A 16387-nucleotide genomic window follows, 5' to 3' on the forward strand; every position below is an offset into this window, starting at 1 on the left:
GCGTGGTGAGAACATAGATCAGTGTTGGAGTGTCTCAGTCTACAGTGAGAAGGGCGTGGTGAGAACATAGATCAGTGTTGGAGTCTCTCAGTCTACAGTGAGAAGGGCGTGGTGAGATCATAGATCAGTGTCCTCGTTTCTCAGTCTACAGTAAGATGGGCGTGGTTAGACCATGGTCCAGTGTCCTACTCTCTCAGTCTACAGTGAGAGGGGCGTGGTTAGAACATGGTCCAGTGTCCTACTATCTCAGTCTACAGTAAGATGGGCGTGATTAGAACATGGTCCAGTGTCCTACTATCTCAGTCGACAGTGAGATAGGCCTGGTTAGAACATGGTCCAGTGTCCTACTATCTCAGTCATCAGTGAGACGGGCGTGGTTAGAACATGGTCGAGTGTCCTAAAATCTCAGTCTACAGTAAGATGGGCGTGATTAGAACATGGTCCAGTGTCCTACTATCTCAGTCTAAGTGAGACGGGCGTGGTTAGAACATGGTCGAGTGTCCTACTATCTCAGTCGACAGTGAGATAGGCCTGGTTAGAACATGGTCCAGTGTCCTACTATCTCAGTCATCAGTGAGACGGGCGTGGTTAGAACATGGTCGAGTGTCCTAAAATCTCAGTCTACAGTGAGATGGGCGTGGTTAGTCCATGGTCGAGTGTCCTACAATCTCAGTCTACAGTGAGATGGGCGTGGTTAGACCATGGTCGAGTGACCTACTATCTCAGTCTACAGCATACACAGTGTGTGACGTAGCTACCCCAGCTACTTATGTGACAAAACACACAACAGTTAACCTGACACTACAGCATTACCTGGCATGCACCATTAGCTGGCATGCACCGGTAATCAGCTGAGATGCTGGGAGGTCTATCCACTCAGCGTGTATTCTCATCGAAAGATGAACTTCTTCTGAATGATTTAGAGGTACCCCGTGATGCCTGGGCAGGGGGTGGCCATGGAGAGGAATCGTTCCCGCGCAGTGAATGAGTGAGTGAATTGGGTGTCACAGTGAACAGTATTTTAGGTATATGACGACGTGTCAGCTTCATGTGGAAGAAGTCCAAATCAATGCAAATCCGAAGGGTTTACAACATGTGTTTAACGTAGGAGTATGATGATGACAAAACTAGAATGGCGAATACGGGATTCGAACCTTCTATAAATAGATTATTGCACGCCAAAGGGACGAAACTCTGCACAGCGAATTGCAACCGTCACTGGTTTTCGTGATTTCAGTTCCAATGAGTTCATGTTTGGCGTCCCCAGCCGTGATATTGCTGGAATAACAGTTGCCATGGGCGTGGTGCCCCCCGTGAGAGTGTTACAACGGAAGAAAACAATATTCACTCAATATGACGCAATTCCACTTCCTTGCTGGACGCCGCGATTCGCGATTCGAAGCAGAGTTGCTTCCCTTTGCCACGCCAGAAACCTATGATTGTGGGTTCGAATCCCGGTTCGCCCCAATAATGTTTCTAGGTTTGTCATCACCATTCCCGTGCTCGTGGGTTTCACCGAAGTGGTAAACGTCTGAGACCTGCATCACTTCGGGCTTTCCTCCCACATTAAGCTGTCACGCCGCAATATAACTGGAATACTGTTAAAAGCGGCGTTAAACCCAACTCACTCACTCACTCCTTCCTTGCTGGACGTCAGCGTACCTTGGTGCGGAAGTACGATGTGAAACCAGACAATTCTCCGAAATAATAAATATGTATGAAAACCCTTTCTCGTTTCGTGTTATATCCCGACCATGAAATGATATGTGTACGCGGTGTGACTTACTCGTCATTTCAAATGGATTAACTTCATATTGATAATCCCACAACGTGTGACATGGCTGACAATACTGTACCCATATCTAACAGTCATTAATCAGCGATTTAACAAGAGAGGTCTCCGCCATCCTTCCGTCAACAAACCCACGCGTTTTGAACGATGTGACATTATTTCCGTCAATGTGACAACGGATAATATAGATTTTCCCAGACACAGTAGGTTCAGTATTGTCTACGTGTGAGACACGTGAAGATCCGGGGTAGAATTGGTCTTCAGCAACCCATGCTTGTCGTAAGAGGCGACTAACGGGATCGGGTGGTCAGGCTCGCTGACTTGGTTGATGCATGTCATCGATCCCAATTGCGTGGATCGATGCTCATGATAGCAATCACTGGTCCAGACTCCATTATTTACAGACCGCCGTCATATAGCTGGAATATTGCTGAGTGCGGCGTTAAACAACCAACCAACCAACCAACCAACGAAACGTGTGACATATAGCTTTATATACAACTCAAAAGAAGTTAAGGAACATCCGATGTTTTAATATGGCTGAAGTCAATATGTCATGGCAAATGGGTATTGGAACACACAGCCTTCAATTATGGGTGTTCCTTAACTTGTTTTGAGTGGTATATCCCTTCACGTGATCGCCACCTCTACTCCATCCGCTACAGCTGCATCCCTCATCAAACGACAGCACGGCGACCACGCATATCAGTATGTAGTAAAATGTTTTATTACTTGAAGTACTGGTGGCCATTGTGCCTATAGGTCTACCGCGGGTCATTGGCTATAGAACAGACATGAACTGGACAATCCCTGGAAACACGTGACTAGTCAGATGACCAGATGGCCATTGGGAGTCCTACTATCACACGAGAACTGTACACGATCTTAAAGGATTAAATTACAGTTTTTCGAAAGAGCTGCTCGTTTATCCAACGACGGTAATTTTGCTTCCAAGTAATTGTTTAACAATTGAATCGTTACAGCAAGACACGAGACGATGCTGTACTATAAATTTCATGACTTAACGTTTCTCTGAGAAATGCGTGAGTACTATTAAAAACTCGCGCCATCGTTGTAGCCGCTCGTCAATGCACTGTATAACACTACACAGGATTTCAATGTTTGAAAGGAATTTATCCGTCTATTCTTCGCAAGGTAATGTCTATTAAATGTTTCAAACACATTGCTGCCATTACAGTCTACGGCTAAAGCTTCAAACAGTTTATCGTGCAACTCAACCCCTTTAAACACCCTTTTCAACTGCCTTCCACACATACGCCCGTTTCTTATTGAAGGCCATCCATTCAGACAGCTGTGATCTGTCAAGTATGTATAAATGGAAAGAGGTCCGACGACTCTCTGTAAAATAAGGATTAAAGGGTTTCTCGTGAAAGCGGGCCACTTGATGATATTGCCATATATATATACACAAATTTATAGTTTTGAAAAAAAATCATTTGGAAATTGTTTTTGACATAAATTGCATATTCTTATTTGAAACTCCCACAAAGCAAAGCTTCCTGTGATTTGTAATCATGTAAAATACTGAAATGGTCTCAAAATCTTCTGGCCACATTCACAAATGTTGTAGACAAACGACGATCTTTGTCCAGACAGTAACGGCTCACTTAGTGATGAGTGAGTGAGTGAGTTTGGCTAACGCGGCTTTGAACACTATTTCAGTTACATCGTGTCAACATGAAGTGTGGCAGATCTCAGCATTTCACAACTTTAGTGAAACGAACGAACGAGAGTATGGTACCGACAAAGCAAATAAACCATAATCATTGCGAATCTGGGATTCGAACCTACGATGATACTTTCTTGACTCCAGTCGGCGGTTTGACTACTGGGCCACCCGTGCCCACCGTATGCAGGGATGAGAGATATGTTATAGGCTGCCCTACCATCTGATCTTCCATGCTACGTGTTTGTAGCAATGATGTCACATCGCCAATATTTCAGCCAGACATTTAGCGACAACTGGAGCAGCCACCTGCATGGTACAAGTGGTTTTTAAATCCGCATGTCTTGTTAGAATCAAGTAGTGTGGTCGTCAGATGGTGTTAGAGGCGTCAGAAAGGGTTAGAGGTGTCAGATGGGGTTAGAGGCGTCCGATGGGGTTAGAGGTGTCAGAAAGGATTAGAGGCGTCAGATGGTGTAGAGGTGTCCGATGGGGTTAGGGGTGTCCGATGGGGGTAGAGGCGTCCGATGGGGTTAGAGGTGTCAGATGGGGTTAGAAGCGTCAGATGGGGTTAGAGGTGTCCGATGGGGTTAGAGGTGTCAGATTGGGTTAGAGGCGTCAGATGATGTTAGAGGCGTCGGATGATGTTAGAGACGTCAGATGATGTTAGAGGTGTCAGATGGTGTTAGGGGTGTCAGATGATGTTAGAGGCGTCAGATGGTGTTAGGGGCGTCAAATGATGTTAGAGGCGTCAGATGATGTTAAAGGCGTCAGATGGTGTAAGAGGTGTCAGATGGGGTTAGAGGCGTCAGGTGGGGTTAGAGGCGTCAGATGATGTTAGAGGCGTCAGGTGGTGATAGAGGCGTCAGATGATGTTAGAGGCGCCAGATGGGGTTAGAGGCGTCAGATGATGTTAGAGGCCTCAGATGGGGTTAGAGGCGTCAGATTGGGTAAGGGGCGTCAGATGATGTTAGAGGCGTCAGATGGGGTTAGAGGCGTCAGATGGGGTTGGAGGCGTCAGGTGGTGTTAGGGGCGTCAGATGATGTTAGAGGCGTCAGGTGATGTTAGGGGGCGTCAGATGGTGTTAGAGGTGTCAGATGATGTGAGAGGTGTCAGATGGGGTTAGAGGCGTCAGATGGGATTAGAGGCGTCAGATAGGGTTAGAGGTGTCAGATGATGTTAGAGGCGTCAGATGGGGTTAGAGGCGTCAGATGTGGTTAGAGGCGTCAGATAGGGTTAGGGGTATCAGAAAGGTTAGAGGCATCAGGTGGGGTTAGTAGCGTCAGATTGGATTAGAGGCGTCAGATGGGGTTAGAGGCGTCAGGTAGTGTTAGAGGTGTCAGATGATGTTAGAGGTGTCAGATGGGGTTAGAAGCGTCAGATGGGGTTAGAGGTGTCCGATGGGGTTAGAGGTGTCAGATTGGGTTAGAGGCGTCAGATGATGTTAGAGGCGTCGGATGATGTTAGAGACGTCAGATGATGTTAGAGGTGTCAGATGGTGTTAGGGGCGTCAGATGATGTTAGAGGCGTCAGATGGTGTTAGGGGCGTCAAATGATGTTAGAGGCGTCAGATGATGTTAAAGGCGTCAGATGGTGTAAGAGGCGTCAGATGGGGTTAGAGGCGTCGGATGATGTTAGAGACGTCAGATGATGTTAGAGGTGTCAGATGGTGTTAGGGGCGTCAGATGATGTTAAAGGCGTCAGATGGTGTAAGAGGTGTCAGATGGGGTTAGAGGCGTCAGATGATGTTAGAGGCGTCAGGTGGTGATAGAGGCGTCAGATGATGTTAGAGGCGCCAGATGGGGTTAGAGGCGTCAGGTGATGTTAGAGGCCTCAGATGGGGTTAGAGGCTTCAGATGAGGTAAGGGGCGTCAGATGATGTTAGAGGCGTCAGATGGGGTTAGAGGCGTCAGATGGGGTTGGGGGCGTCAGGTGGTGTTAGGGGCGTCAGATGATGTTAGAGGCGTCAGGTGATGCTAGGGGGCGTCAGATGGTGTTAGAGGTGTCAGATGATGTTAGAGGTGCCAGACGGGGTTAGAGGCGTCAGATGGGGTTAGAGGCGTCAGATGTGGTTAGAGACGTCAGATAAGGTTAGGGGTATCAGAAAGGTTAGAGGCATCAGGTGGGGTTAGTAGCGTCAGATTGGATTAGAGGCGTCAGATGGGGTTAGAGGCGTCAGGTGGTGTTAGAGGTGTCAGATGATGTTAGAGGTGTCAGATGGGGTTAGAGACGTCAGATGGGGTTAGAGGCGTCAGATGGGATTAGAGGCGTCAGATAGGGTTAGAGGTATCAGAAAGGTTAGAGGCATCAGGTGGGGTTAGTAGCGTCAGATTGGATTAGAGGCGTCAGATGGTTCTAGGGACGCCCGACGACGTCAGATGGTGCTTGGCAAGTCAGTCACACGTCAGACGGTGCTAGTAACACCAGTACCATTGCTCTGTTCTTCTGGCTTTGACTGTCGGTCTGGTATGTAACATTATCTAAGCTGTATGTAGCTGTTTACATGTGTCTGACACTGGGACTGTGTCTTTAACCTACATCTACATGTGAACATTGGTATTTCTAGGTGTAAATGTGTGTGAGACTGCGTGAATGTGTTATTAAACTGCAGCTGCGTCTGAATGTGTTAATAAACTGCATCTGAGCGTGGATGTGTGTTAAGATATGTGAATATGTTATTAAACCATGTCTGTATGTGTCTGAAGATGTGTGAATATGTTATCAAACCATGTCTGTATGTGACTGAAGATGTGTGAATATGTTATCAAACCATGTCTGTATGTGTCTGAAGATGTGTGCATATGTTATTAAACCATGTTAGCACGTGTGTAACAATGTTATTAAACCATGCATGTATGTGTGTTAAGATATGTGAATATGTTATTAAACCATGTCTGTATGTGTCTGAAGATGTGTGAATATGTTATCAAACCATGTCTGTATGTGTGTGAAGATGTGCGAATATGTTATCTAACCATGTCTGAATGTGTCTGAAGATGTGTGAATATGTTATCAAACCATGCATGTATGTGTGTGAAGATTTGTGAATGTAATTAAACCATGGCTCTGTGTGTCTGAAGATGTGTGAATATGTTATCAAAACATGTCTGTATGTGTCTGAAGATGTGTGCATATGTTATTAAACCATGTTAGCACGTGTGTAACAATGTTATTAAACCATGCATGTATGTGTGTGAAGATTTGTGAATATGTTATCAAACCATGCATGTTTGTGTGTGAAGATTTGTGAATTTTATTAAACCATAGCTCTGTGTGTCTGAAGATGTGTGAATATGTTATTAAACCATGCATGTATGTGTGTGAAGATTTGTGAATATGTTATCAAACCATGTCTGTATGTGTCTGAAGATGTGTGAATATGTTATCAAACCATGGCTCTGTGTGTCTGGAGATGTGTGGATATGTTATTAAACCATGTCTGTATGTGTGTGAAGATTTGTGAATGTTATTAAACCATGGCTCTGTGTGTCTGGAGATGTGTGAATATGTTATTAAACCATGTTTGTATGTGTGTGAAGATGTGTGAATATGTTTTTAAACCATGTTTGTACGTGTGTGAAGATGTTATTAAACAATGCATGTATGTGAGTTCAGATGTATGCATATGTTATTGAACTATGCCCGTAGGTGTCTGAAGATCTGTGAATATCTTATTAAACCATGTCTTTATACGTTTGAAAATGTATGAATGCTGTATTAAAACTACACCTGTTTTGAATGTATTAATAAACTATGACTATGTGCGAATGTGTTAATAAACAATAACTATGTGTGAATGTTTTAATAAACAATAACTATGTGTGAATGTGTTATTAAACTATTACTATGCTTGAATGTGTTATTAAACTATAACTATGTGTGAATGTGTTATTAAACTATAACTATGCGTGAATGTGTTATTAAACAATAACTATGTGTGAATGTGTTATTAATTACGTCATTGTCAGTGAGAGATTTCTTAAACTAAATGTGCAACTGTGTGTGATTGTGTGTGATTTTTATCGCAAAGTTGATACATTAATTTAACTTTACCATGATCAGACATTTAAAACAACTAAAAACGTTCAGCTCTCGCTGCTTGTTGTCCAGTGTGAAGATTAAGCCGCTCTTAGTACAAACATATCCTGGTGGAAATGCATAAGGGGAACACTCAGCTTTAGACACAGTAAAATGATTCTATCATGGATTTCCAGCCTTGTCTTCCAAATACGTGTTGGAAACAATGCACACAAACACATCTCAACATTTGATTCTGATGTGTTGAATTTGTATGCGCGCTATTTCAAACGTACCAACAGTAAAGCTTACTTCCCTATAGCTGCCATTGTTCAATCAGTGTATCAATCTCCCTGATGATACGGGTGTAACATGTCGGAGGAAGTATTGAGTGTTGGGTTTCGTTTTAATTTAAAAGATATTGGATTGCACACTTGAATTCATCAAACACATGTCCTGCATCTATACTGGTAGATACATAAATCTAGAGATCTAGGTATTTCACATTTCATCATGATCACACACGATCTTCTATTTATTGAGGTGATGACTTCCTTAAAATTTATTAGGATTTTCCTGGAAGATTTGCTGCATATATGACAGAATTTCGAGAAAACCCGCCCACACCTGTCTTTGATACTTTTTAGTAAAAGATTTATTCCACGAACGTTGTATTTTATGACAATGAAAAATAATTTAGCTATATTTAATTAACTTATTGTCCCATTACCTTCAATCTTAGCTATATATATTTATATATATATATATATATATAGGTTAACAATCATGAAGATGGGAATACAAGGAGATAATGATTAATCTTTTTTGATAGATTGGAATATTTATAGCATTAATGAAAATATAAATATTTCAGTCTAAACCCACACTGGCTGGTTCTACAAGTCGTCCCAGCCAGCACAGTAGCTTGAATATAATCTCACCCCTTCGTCGAAATATGGGATTTTTATTCGTGATATTAAAATAGTTCAACACGAAATACAAAGGAGGTGGAGTAAGTACCAGGGTTATGTGTGTTCTCTTGCACGGGTTCTCAGACAGCAGATCAACCTTGCTTTGCAAACTCGCAGGCTAAGCTAACTTAATTGAAGCTTTTGAACCGAAACATCTCCAAATGCGATCACTTTCCGAACACTGATCAAACACTTATACCGCAAGACAATATTATCTACACATCCTAATTTGTATTTTCTTCGACTTGATTGATTTTGAAATGAGCATGCATGTGCACGCGACCCCAGCTCGTTCACCTCCCAATACCTGAACGGCGGCAAGATCAAAGGGCCTGGCGCGTTGGCCAGGTAAAACTGAGTTAGAGTCTTAAAGCGACTGTACGAGGAGCAGGCGAGCGGAGGGGAGGAGATCACCAATCTCGTACAGGTAAGCGTAATTAATCTGTCACATATCGCCAAGTTTTGCTTTCAGCCTAGCGATGTTATAATTTAGATATAGCCAAGCCACATAACAAAGGCCTACAGTATTTGTACATTTCTTCATTTGTCTCTTTATCTACGTGAACGCTTTGTTCTTGGGGCAATTCCGTTGTTATCCAGTGTACATGGTAAATACACAGGCTATCTGTTTACTACGACATAGGGTCGGAACCTATTTAGTACACAAGGTCTGAGGTTTAATGTATGGAGAGAGAACGAACTGTGTGAATAGCACGTCATATAAGTTGAGGCGAACCGTACGGGGAGACATTGCGAGGGGAACGTCAATCATAATGCTTGAACACTGTGTCTGTTAAATGTAATAACATCTATGTAGCGGGGTTCATTATCGACAAATCAGCGGTTGAAAAGGTGAGATCTGTTACTAATTTGATTGATTTTGTTTGGTTATTTTGTATTAAATTAAAACTTACACGTGTATACATCCTATGTGATCATGTACCTAGTAAGCGTCTATTGTACGTCCACTTTGCAGGTAGGATATTTAAAGAAGTATATATTGTACAAACTTGCATCCTGTAGTTCACTCCCGCCGGCATGTTTATATTATTGTTTAGCAGTTAGGCTTCGTACTTGTACAGGATTTCAATGCAACTGATTTCCCGCGGGGCGATTGTGTTATATCCTAATCTACAGAATTAATGTAGCCTAGAAAGTAATTAAAATGTAAGAAATACAAATGAGACATTTACAATTTAGTGGAAAAAAGGAAGATTTACAACAACTGAAAATAATTATTTCAGCGCTTTATGATTCACAAAATGTTCCCGTTCAACGAATTCTTTAACTGAAAGAAAACATAAACGGAAATTATATGTAATTAAATTTTATCAAGGAATTTATGAAGTGGAACTTTTGAAAAAGTCCCCTCATGGTCTATATATCTGTGTACTCGCTATAACGCTCCACGCGCGGTTATAAGAGTCACGTCATACCTGAAATTGATACTTTGCGTTTAAGCCACCGCATATATCGCATTTTCAAGTAAAGCACAACAAAATTAATAACAAATTCTTTGAAAAAAAATAATGACTAAGAACCTATTTAATCTTTTTCATCTTTGAAAGATACAGAACACAATGCTACTTCTAAACTATTAAAGCGCGGACAGTTTAGAAGCTACTTATATCATACTTGGTGAGATGGACCTGTAAAAGCTATTTCGTCAAGCATACATGATTAGGTGATGAACAGCTTTTGTCAGCGTTTGAATACGATCTACAAAAAAATTCAAACCCGTGATATCATTATTCCATTTTGTGTCAGACCATGACACATAAATATGAAATTTTAACCTGTCGCGAGGTTTGTGTCGTCCCAATGGTTGATACGGCTTGTAAATATTTTATTCATTGTCTGCTAACGTTTCTTAAACTCTGCCACCATTTCATTCGTAATTGCAAAACTATTTAAAATTATTTAGTGTATCTCATTATCAAAACTAGGTAGCACTGTGGGAATATTGGTCCATCACAGCGTTACATCTCTGTTGTTTCTGCAACAATTACACAGAGAAACGCATTCAACATTAGTATTCACAGTCGTCTTGGTGAAATTGTCAGTTCAGTTTGCTCCTTGACGTGTCGGCCATTGAGCGCCTCGCATACGGGATTCTCGGAGTAAAATGAATTTTTTTAACGACTTTCATAATATTTACGAAATTTCACTATTTTATTAAATACGCAATACGGAATTTGGGCGTAATAATTTCTTGATTCAATAAAAGGTAATTATCACACCGTCTCAACGCAAATCCCCGCATGTTTAGCGGGACGTTAATATGGAAAGATTCCAACACTGATATTCAAAGACATTTCACATCGCTCACTTCCGTGAACGCGTTTGTAAAACATAATCACTGGGGAATTATTTTTAGTAGTATTCGACGAAAATATGTAATATAAATATGCCTCATTTGTATACGTTCATACGGGCAACATTACACGACAATACGATATACGGTTTACGGTTTAAAATACGGTGCATAGGAATTGTTGTCATTTATTAAACATAGAATGATGTTTTTGTTACGAAATGATTCATATCCATAATATTATATTGTGATCAATTTATAGTATATCAAGTATTTATTAGTATTGATAGTCCTTATTTCTTATATAAGCAATATTGATTTGAATTAAAAATGGACTAATATAGAATAATAATAATGAATTTTGTTTTGTCGGGTACAGAATCTGATACTGTATACATTATGCACATACCACGCACCAATCACACTACATATAAACGACAGGTGTACACGCCAATATCTGTGAATCACGCATTATTAACAATATTTTGGACTACATAAGGTATCGAATTGTTAAAATTCCTGATAAAACACCACACAGCCAAGCAGTATAGGCTGATGTGTGAACCATCAGAAATTAACATTTATGTGTTTGGGTAAGTAAATCCTATACCAGATAATCAAGATGGAATATATCGCGGTATTGTGTGCCACCATATTTGAGGCGATCATTCCAGCTTTCATCTGCGCAATCTCCCTACGCTGACATAGGTGGCCCAGGCCTAGAGGCTAACACGCAGAGATAGGGCGACGACTGAGCCTAGAGACGTTCTCCGACAAGTCTTACCCCTGTCTCAGGGACACAGATCCACATCTGGCATCGCGTCACCTTCCTAATTACCCTCTCACTGCAGCCCGGGGAAGAAGACGGGAATTTATTGTTCTTTTATTATATTATATATATATTATTTTCCTATGTGAGGTTTCATACCAAGTCTAAAGGCCCCAGGTAGTAGATGTGAGGTCTATACCAAGTCTAAAGGCCCCTGGTAGTATATGTGAGGTCTATACCAAGTCTAAAGGCCCCTGGTAGTATATGTGAGGTCTATACCAAGACTAAAGGCCCCTGGTAGTATATGTGAGGTCTATACCAAGTCTAAAGGCCCCTGTTAGTATATGTGAGGTATATACTCAAGTATCTGTTCATTTAAATTTTGTCATTTGGAACAAGTGTAGATAACAGCCCACATATCTGAGGGTGTTGGTGAAGAGAGGTTCGTCCTCACATCGGGCTGGGCAATCAGTTTACCCGATATATTGCGTGAGTGTCTGGGACATTTTTTGAATACCAAATTCCGCCTCTCTATCTGTCTCCCTGTACAAGCACTGGGCCAATAAGGAGACGGAGTGTGTTATTGTGACGTATCACGAGAGTTGGGTAAAGAAGTGATATGTCACAGAAGACAGGGACAAGAGTCATATCATAGTATTTTACATCAGCAAAGTCAGAATTGAACTACGATTTATCAAGAGAGTTTGGTTATGTATGGTATGTATGGACACACGGAATAACGGGATATATGAAGAGGGTAGAATATAAGAATGATATATCAGGGTTTAAGTATAATGTATCATGCGAACATGAAATATTCATTACATGTGCACAGTGAGAGTTGGATATGGGCGTGACTTATCGGGAGAGACGCGGTATATAAAGCGACCAGGAGTATAAATATGATATCGATGAGAATCATGGAATACGTGTACTAATAGATACCCCTGAAAATCACAATGAAGAAACCGGTCTATTTCTGTCTGTCTGACTGTCTGTCTGTCTGTCTGTGTCTCTCTCTCTCTATCTTTTTTCTATTACCCTTCTCCGTGTATCTCTCTCTCCTCGCTCTCTCTGTCTCTCTGCTTCTGACTCTCTCTTTCTATGCCCCCCCCCCCCCCTCCCTCCTTCCTTTCTCTTTTATTTGATGTGTACGTCATTATATGTACTACGTATGATGCAGTGCCTAGGTATGACATAGGGATAACCAGGGTACAAGGTCAGTACCCCAGTGTCGACTCGATGCCGTCATCAACTCCAGTCGCGTTGTACATACAGCTATAATAACGACCCCATCGACCTGAGAAACATTACAATGTGGTCAATGTAGAACATGATGCAGGTACGGGTGTTTAACCTACCCCACCTGGAGAGTATCATTCCGGCTGGATGTTCCGAGGATACCCTCCTCGGCTGGAGTATGTAAACACCGGCGTTAATCTCCTCCCACAGGTTGGGGAAGACAACAGTTCCAGTGTAGGTTAAGTCCCTGGCGTCGTCACACACATATCATTACAAGACTAGGTTAGCATAGATATGTGCATAAATGCATATATGGGCGCATATGTCCGTGCACACCAGCATATACATACGTATCTGTCCGTGCCTACCAGCATGGGGAAGTATGTCATATTCTTCTCTGGACCTGTGTTGTAGGTAAGTAGGACCCATTGTACTACCGAGGTAGGTCAGACAACAGTTCCGAAATGCGTGAGACATGTCGTCTGAAGGTGTGAAAATCGTTTTCGGATTGCGTGAGACACGTTGCCGGAATGCGTGATACACTATGTCTGAAAGTGTGAAAGTCGTTGTCGGAATGCGTTAGACACATTGTCTGAATGTGTGAAATTCGTTGCCGGAATGAGTGAGACACGTCGTCCGAAAGTGTGAAAGTCGTTGTCGGAATGCGTTAGACACATTGTCTGAATGTGTGAAAATCGTTGCCGGAATGCATGAGACATGTTGTCTGAATGTGTGAAAATCGTTGTCTGACTGCGTTAGACACGTTATCTGAATGTGTGAAAACCGTTGTCGGAATGCGTGAGACACGTTGTCTGAATGTGTGAGAGTCGTTGTCGGAATGCGTTAGACACGTTATCTGAATGTGTGAAAACCGTTGTCGGAATGCGTTAGACATGTTGTCTGAATGGGTGAAAGTCGTTGTCGGAATGCGTTAGACATGTTGTCTGAATGTGTGAAAATCGTTGTCGGAATGCGTTAGACATGTTGTCTGAATGTGTGAAAACCGTTGTCGGAATGCGTTAGACATGTTGTCTGAATGTGTGAAAACCGTTGTCTGAATGCGTTAGACATGTTGTCTGAATGTGTGAAAATCGTTGTCGGAATGCGTTAGACATGTTGTCTGAATGGGTGAAAACCGTTGTCAGAATGCGTTAGACATGTTTTCTGAATGTGTGAAAGTCGTTGTCGGAATGCGTTAGACACGTTATCTGAACGTGTGAAAACCGTTGCCGGAATGCGTGAGACACGTTGTCTGAATGTGTGAAAATCGTTGTCGGAATGCATTAGACATGTTGTCTGAATGTGTGAAAACTGTTGTCGGAATGCGTTAGACATGTTGTCTGAATGTGTGAAAACCGTTGTCTGAATGCGTTAGACATGTTGTCTGAATGTGTGAAAAACGTTGTCGGAATGCATGAGACATGTTGTCTGAATGTGTGAATATCATTGTCTGAATGCACGACACGTTGCTGACCGCGGTATGGTGATACATCTTCTCTGTAAGCTGCACACAACCCTGCCATGGTGCAGGTTGCCGATACATGTGACACACAGTTATGTATACTACTCAATACAAGTTAAGGAGCACCCACAGTATGAAGGCTGTCAGTCAATACCCACCCACCACTACAGATTTACTACAGTCTTATGATAAAATCGTTTGTTCTTTAACTTCTTTTGAGATGTATATTTGACGAGTGCACAATGCGCGCCCCACTGCACAAATGAGTACAACATGTACAGTGTCCCTCCCGGGGAGTGAGACGCCGACTCCCCTCTACTGACCGTACCCCTTGCATCACGGGAAGTCAATGTCTGCTACTACACTGAACTCCCAGATTTTTTTGTTCAGTTTAAAAAACTGTAGGTCCGGTGGTCGAAATAAATACCGAAATTTAATAGAACAAGTGAACTAATACAAAATATTAGTCGAATTAAATATATAATATAATGAAAGATGTTCATTGTCATAGAATGACATTCCCTTCTTAAAGAGCTTCTTTGAAGATTGTTCAATGAATCCAATTATATAAGCGCCTCGGCGGAAAACAAAAACTTGATTTTATTCTTATTTGTGTTGCCGTAAAACGCCTAATTTAAAATAAAAAGCCTATCCAAAATAAAATCTTGAAATTTTAAGTTTGATTTTAACATGAACAAGGTGCGCCTAGATGCCGTGAGTCAGCCTTGAACGTAAATCTACCCCAGAAAGGGAGAGAACTGTGTTATTTCACTACCCACCTATTATGTACATCTGGGGGTCCTGATCGACCAGTACACAGAAGGAGACAATCTAGTAACAGCCGGTTTGGTTTTGTCCTGAGATTCCACCCGGCTCGGGTTTCACGGCGTTTAGTACTGTAATGACACATGCCGGTCCGGTGGTGGAACAACACAGTAATCAGGGCTGACAACTTTATTTCAGCTTATAACTCAATTGAAATTACTACACAGCTCAGAAATGAGAAACGAGTTGTTAAATGGCAGTTTAATTGAATTACAGCCATACCTGACTGTTAGTTCTTCAGAGAGCGACTTAGAGAAGAGTGTAAACGTCGGTAATTAGGGACTAAGGATATATACAGTCTTCAGCAGATTGAAAGCGCAGGAAATTCCCCAATGATGAAAATGTTTAAATATGTGTGGTACGTTGAGGTATGTGTGTTCACGAATCATGATGACAGACTGAAAGAGCCACTCTTACTTAAAAATACTACCTGTGAAGATCCGTGTCAGAATACGTATTCAGCAACCCATGCTTGCCGTAAAAGGCGACTATGCTTGTCGGGACGACTAACGGGATCGGGTGGTCAGGCTCGCTGACTTGGTCGATGCTCGTCCTCGTATCCCAATTTCGTGGATCGATGTTCATGATATCAGTCACTGGATTGTCTGGTCCAGACTCGATTATTTACAGACCGCCGTCATATAGCTGCAATATTCTTGAGTGCGGCGTTAAACAACAAACTTAAAAATACAACAGTGTTCCTGGTTGGAAGCACTGCCCAAGTAATGTCTACTCAGCCGGCACATACTACGATCCGTTAGGCCCGCCACGTGGTTCTGTAGGGTCGTGTCACCAAATGTGAAATAAGTTTTTAAAAGAAATTGTTTGAGGAAGTTGAGCACATCATATCGAGCAATGCAGTGATGTAAAGTGGTGTCTGTATTGAATCTTACGAGCGAAGGTGTAACATGTTTAATATTACTGAATATTAAACAGCCCTTCAAGGCTATCTAACGACATTTAACCTGAAAGCGTTTTCTCTTGAAAGTTGTTGAATCTGAAAGTATTGAGATTCCACCACGGAGGATATGGACTGACTGGCAAACGGAGTTTACCCAATTGTTTCCGTGCCTATTCTTTCTTTCTCCCGACATTCACAGGTGACGTTATTGTTGCAGGGATGGAGGCCTATTCAAACTTGGTGGTTTTATTCGTTGTTATGGCGACATGGTGTTCGATGACGTCATCTGATGACATCAGACTTCCGGTTCCGTGCACAGGTAAGCTACCATTGTTTTTGTAACAGGACATTGTTGGATTCGCCACTCTGAATGTGTGTTAAGGGGGGCTCTTCATCTTCCTGGGGTGTT

General features: G+C 42.0%; 1 protein-coding gene across 1 annotated transcript in view; it reads left to right on the plus strand.

The window, feature by feature from the left end:
• Positions 1-16197: 16197 nt before the first annotated feature.
• Positions 16198-16387, plus strand: part of LOC139463560 (thrombospondin-type laminin G domain and EAR repeat-containing protein-like) — a 36433-nt gene continuing 36243 nt past the window's right edge. Inside the window, exon 1 of the mRNA XM_071244833.1 lies at positions 16198-16297. Coding sequence (XP_071100934.1) covers positions 16198-16297 — 100 coding nt within the window. The remainder of the gene's footprint in view (positions 16298-16387) is intronic.

Source organism: Haliotis cracherodii, unplaced genomic scaffold (genome assembly GCF_022045235.1).
Source record: "Haliotis cracherodii isolate W230 unplaced genomic scaffold, xgHalCrac1.p SCAF_16, whole genome shotgun sequence".
In the NCBI taxonomy this organism is placed as follows: Eukaryota; Metazoa; Mollusca; class Gastropoda; order Lepetellida; family Haliotidae; genus Haliotis; species Haliotis cracherodii.